Source organism: Anneissia japonica, unplaced genomic scaffold (genome assembly GCF_011630105.1).
Source record: "Anneissia japonica isolate Jap-2015-1 unplaced genomic scaffold, ASM1163010v1 scaffold1889_len2455224_cov183, whole genome shotgun sequence".
NCBI classification, from domain to species: Eukaryota; Metazoa; Echinodermata; class Crinoidea; order Comatulida; family Comatulidae; genus Anneissia; species Anneissia japonica.
This window is the reverse complement of record NW_022752980.1, coordinates 184,498-189,497: the sequence shown is the minus strand read 5'-3', so window position 1 is coordinate 189,497 and position 5,000 is coordinate 184,498. Positions and strand designations below refer to the sequence as shown.

General features: G+C 33.4%; 1 protein-coding gene across 2 annotated transcripts in view; it reads right to left on the bottom strand.

Annotated features, from left to right (window-relative positions):
- Positions 1 to 5,000, bottom strand: part of LOC117122536 (MAM and LDL-receptor class A domain-containing protein 1-like) — a 114,460-nt gene that overhangs the window by 65,899 nt on the left and 43,561 nt on the right. For both annotated transcript variants that reach the window (XM_033268129.1, XM_033268130.1), the window contains exons 8-10: positions 4,467 to 4,571; positions 3,180 to 3,326; positions 2,668 to 3,015 (exon numbers count right to left, since the gene is read on the bottom strand). In XM_033268129.1, the coding sequence (XP_033124020.1) occupies positions 2,668 to 3,015; positions 3,180 to 3,326; positions 4,467 to 4,571 (600 nt within the window). The remainder of the gene's footprint in view (positions 1 to 2,667; positions 3,016 to 3,179; positions 3,327 to 4,466; positions 4,572 to 5,000) is intronic.

Below are 5,000 nucleotides of genomic sequence, written 5' to 3'. Positions count from 1 at the left end.
CAAGCGTCTACGCAGCACTCAATGTAGAACTAACCGGTATTTGAATTCGTTCATTCCATTCTCCATCAGAACGGATAGATATAATCTCTCTATACCCATTACCAGGTCTTATCTCTGTATATTTTAATTTTATACTGTTTTGTATATTTTTGCTATTCTTAGTTTTTATTTCTTTGTATTTTTGTATTTCATTGTATTGCGATTGTTGCATTAAATGAGTTTCCGCAAGTACCAAATAAATCTGAATCTGAATCTGTATGTGTATGGATGTGTGTGCGTTATGTGTGTGTGTGTTTAAAAATGATTTTATCTGATTTTTGCAACTGAATTTATTATCCTTTTTGAGTCTTTGCAATACGGTATCGCATGATCAGATTTCAAAGTGCACAAAGGAACAAAGGTACTAATTGAGTCTGCCACAATCTAAATGAAAAGGAATGTCAGTAATGCCGAATTGCGCCTGTTCATTCCTAACATTGTGGGGATAGTGAGGCAATTCTGAATTTTGCAATAGAATTGAAATTAGAACGACGATTATAAATATATAATCGCCTCGCACGAAAAATTAGAGTTTAGGCCCAAATACTTTTTTTACTAACATTAATCATAGAGACAACATTTTATCCTTATAGGATTCCTCCAATACCCTTGTCTTATTATCATTCTCGTCGCTTGCCTTTGCAAAGCCTCAAATTGATCAATATGCTTCCTACGATGAACCCACCAAACCGGGCAGCGATGCAGAAATATTGGGAGGGACACTTTCGAAGGAGTATGCATCGCAGGAGAGTAGTCGAATAAGACCAGCTTAGCTCAGTCGGCTAATCTGGAGGTAGCCACTGTGTGGGCGCTGAACCATGGAGATCTCTAGGTCCCCGGTTCAATTCCCATTCGCTGCCTCTCCCTGTGTTTCAGCCGGAGGGCTAAAATACAAGTTACAATAGCACACCGTTTTCCGGATGAGACGTTTAAGCCGTTGGTCCCGTGTGCATTTATGGCCAATGTGACGCTAAAAAACGTAGTACACTCTTCGGAAAAGAGTAGGATATTGTCTCCCGGTGTACTGCTCAATCACCACCAGAATGACCCCACGGGAAATAAGTCTTCTTCTAGACTTTCGTTGGCTATCCTTGATGTCCACACCGAATAAATCTAATCCAATCCAATCCAGACAGAAAGAAGCGATTACATTTAGCTACTGGATCATGAACTTCCATATCCCACAACAGATTTTTTTTTTTAATAGTAAAGCCTAACAATTTGTGAGAATCAACACAAGTTAAAATTGAATTAACAATTACATAAAATCGTTTTTCACACTGTCTTTTCAATTCTAACCTCATAACTTTACATTTGTTAGGGTTCAGTTTCTTTTCGGGCCATGACCCTATAGGTTGTAAGTCATCCTGAAGTGCAAGTTTAGTGACCCCATGATCAAAACTTCTATATCAACACATCGTTAGCATATTGAACCACTGAAGATAATATATTAAGATCCAACGCATTAGTATGCATAACAACAAATAAATGGCTTAGTACTGAGACTTGAGGGACACCAGCTTTAACTGGGAGCCAACTAGGGACTCTGCCCTGTATGAATACATGTTGAAAACGCTAGAGTTGTAGCAATTAAATAAAAACGATGAACGTCGGAATATCATTCGTCCATGGGAAGCCGACTTTATACATGCACTTCCAAGACTAAACGTTATAAAGTGAAAAAGGCTGATCATGCCGGGCCAGAAAAAAATATGCTCCATAGGAAATTATTTCGTATTGACTCGTTTTCATACATCAAACCTGGAAATCTATCAATCTCCACAAAACAATGTTCCAAAGCCGTTCCAAAGTCTATCATAATATGTAAACTAAACCACACCATAATTTGGACACCATGGAGAGTGTGACTCAACCAAATAATAATTTAAGGGTGAAACTACAATCTTAAGTTATTAATTTAAAAGACCATAATTGGCGACTTGAATGAGGCTCAGAAAATTATACAAAAGAGTGCCCATAGACTACTCCCTAAAATATGGCAGATGTTTCGTTGGCCAGTCTTTGTTAATGAATTTATCACCATTATGATCAAAATACACAGAAGAAGGGTCACCCCCTATAAAGATTGTTGAAATTAAAAAAATGTATATATACATAAATTGACTGGAAAATGCAATTTTTTTTACCCTTGACCCTATTTTTCTGGCATAATCTTATCTCCATAACTATTGGTTACGAAAATTGGTTTAAGTCTAAAATTGTAGAGAACATGGCTATATATATTTGTACCAATTGAATAATTTATCAAAAATATACCAGAAATAACCTTTCCGAAATCGACCCATGTTACTAAACATACTTTTAGTATAATTCAGTCCCAAATTCTACAGGGCATACCTATTTATAATTCGTCTAACTTATATGATACAAAAATAACTGGAAATGCCATGACCTTCGATATTTGTATACCATACTTGAATTCAGCAAAATACTAAGTGTTATGTGTCTAGGAAATAAAATGGCTCGTGGCATCAGACCTTAGATGGTATTGTGTGCGATAGTAAAACAGGTGTCAAAAGGCGTTGGTGGTAAAAGGCAGATGAAAAATGTCTGGTGGGGTGCTAAAAATTTTTATTGTAGCGTGTTGTAAGATGAAGGTGTTTTTACCGTTTCGGGAACATATTCCATCAGTGATCGTGACGTCATCTAAAGCAATATCACCTGTAGAACTACTTCCTACAATTCCTTCAAACATTATCTGGAAGGCATTGTTTAATTCAATTGAGATTTGTCCAAGTCGCCAAAAGTTCCCTTGGTCGTTTTTATTTGTCCACGCAATTGTACCAACAGTACTTGTTGTATTGACTATGTACACATTCAGTGTATTCACTGTGGCTCCGTACATGTGGTAGTACCACTGGACGCATGTGCCGTCCGTTGCAGGATATGAAGTTGTCCAAATGCGAGCAATGTCATTGAGGTTTTGAACTGAAGTTTCTATGTATATGTAAAAACCTGTAAGCAAATAAAATAAATTTTCGATTTCAGAGACATTGATTTACATCTATTTGGAATTGTACTATTTTAGTTTATTTGTGTGAAGTTTCAGCAATATTTATATTAGTAATTAAAATTTTGCATTTAGAATTTATAAACGAAAAATGTGAACTTTGTGTTACCTTGTAATGTTCCGTATGTGTGGTCATACTCAGGGCCAGTACCATGTGAGGGTGTTGATCCAGATGTCCTTATCCAATCAAAGTCATCCAATTCATCTTGTACAAAGTAACAGATGTATGGATCTTCGAAATCACATTGGTTTTGTGCTGAAACAAAAATCCCAAGACAAAATTAATTAACCGATTGTAATTGCATTGGTTAAAAGAGTTACTGTACTGGAAACCAAAGTACAATAACTCGTAACTTTATTAGGAAAACATCTTATCATAAATTTGCAGAATTCGGTAGAAGCTTTTTCAGTAATAATAAAAAAAAAAACACATCCCAAATTTCACTCGCATAAAGTCAAACCCGTATCCTCAACACATTGTTCCACAATGTTAATGGTATATTACCAAAAATATTTTTGTTTTGAAACTTTAAAAATTAATTTACTTAATTAGCTTCCTAAAAATTGTATTATTGGTTCATGCAATTTCTCGTTTGAACTAAAGACGACACCTACAGTAAATACCTGAAAGATTTACAATTTCAATTACAAATTTATTTTAATTCCAATTTGCTTGAAATACGTTCTTTTCTGTCTACAATAATATTATTATTTTACCATTTTTTACAGCATATAGCCAAAGATGTTAATGTCAATGAACCATGTCATTCAATAATGCAAGATTACTTATGTAAATTAAAATGGTTAGATAATAAATCCCCTTTTCGAATGTTGTCTCTATACTATTTTTCGTTTAATAATAATAATAATAATAATAATAATAATAATAATAATAATAATACATTTCTATAGTGCAAATAAACGAGGTCTCTATGCGCTCAACAAGGACAAGAAACAATGAAAAAAGACAAAAAAAAAAAAAAAAAAAAAAAAAAAAAAAAACACAAGAAAAACACAAAAAAAAAAAATCAATAAACACATAGCTGGCACCCAAACCGAAGTATGGGGTTATTCCATCACCGGCATCCGGAGATCTGTGTTTATATGTACTCCAGTTAGAATCGGTTAAGTCTTGATCTTTGCTGGGATTATTAGTTAAAAAAATAATAGATGAAGAAGAGATAAATGTATTTTCAGTTCCAAACTCAAACTTAGTACTGATGTTGACAATAATTTTTCAGTACTCATTCTAGAAGCCTAGATTTATGCATAATATTTACAATCTTTTCAGAAACTGATCATGTTGTACAAATTTTAACCATGTTCTGCACACTAGATTTATTATTATATTTAGCTCAATACGTAATCTACATTCTTTATCGCTGTAAAAACTTACACATATTGCAAGTTGGTCCAACAAAACCAGACATACACTGACAGTTCTCGATTCCGTAAGCCGATACACAAACTCCGCCATTCAAGCAGTCAATATCGCAAGTTTCTTCAATTAGAAATTGAATATTAATTAATGACATACTCTGTTCGTATCAAAATAACCTCATCGCTCATCGCAATACTAATTGTATGAAATTATTATTGTTATGAAGATCGCATTTGTCTTTATATATATATATATATATATATATATATATATATATATATACATTGATTGATATACATTGTTTATGTAAGCGATAGATTATTGGCGGTACTTTTGAGCCAGCTTGACACTCACACTTAATTGCTAGTTCTATATGTATAGTTTAAATTATATAACGCATGATATGATGACTATTACAGTAAATACAGTTTTGAAATCAAGGAACATGATATAATGTACATACGTAGAAATAATATATATAGCATACATAATTAAGATATTTTATTCAAAGTGAATTGTTCCGTATGAAAGCTTTCGTATAATATATAT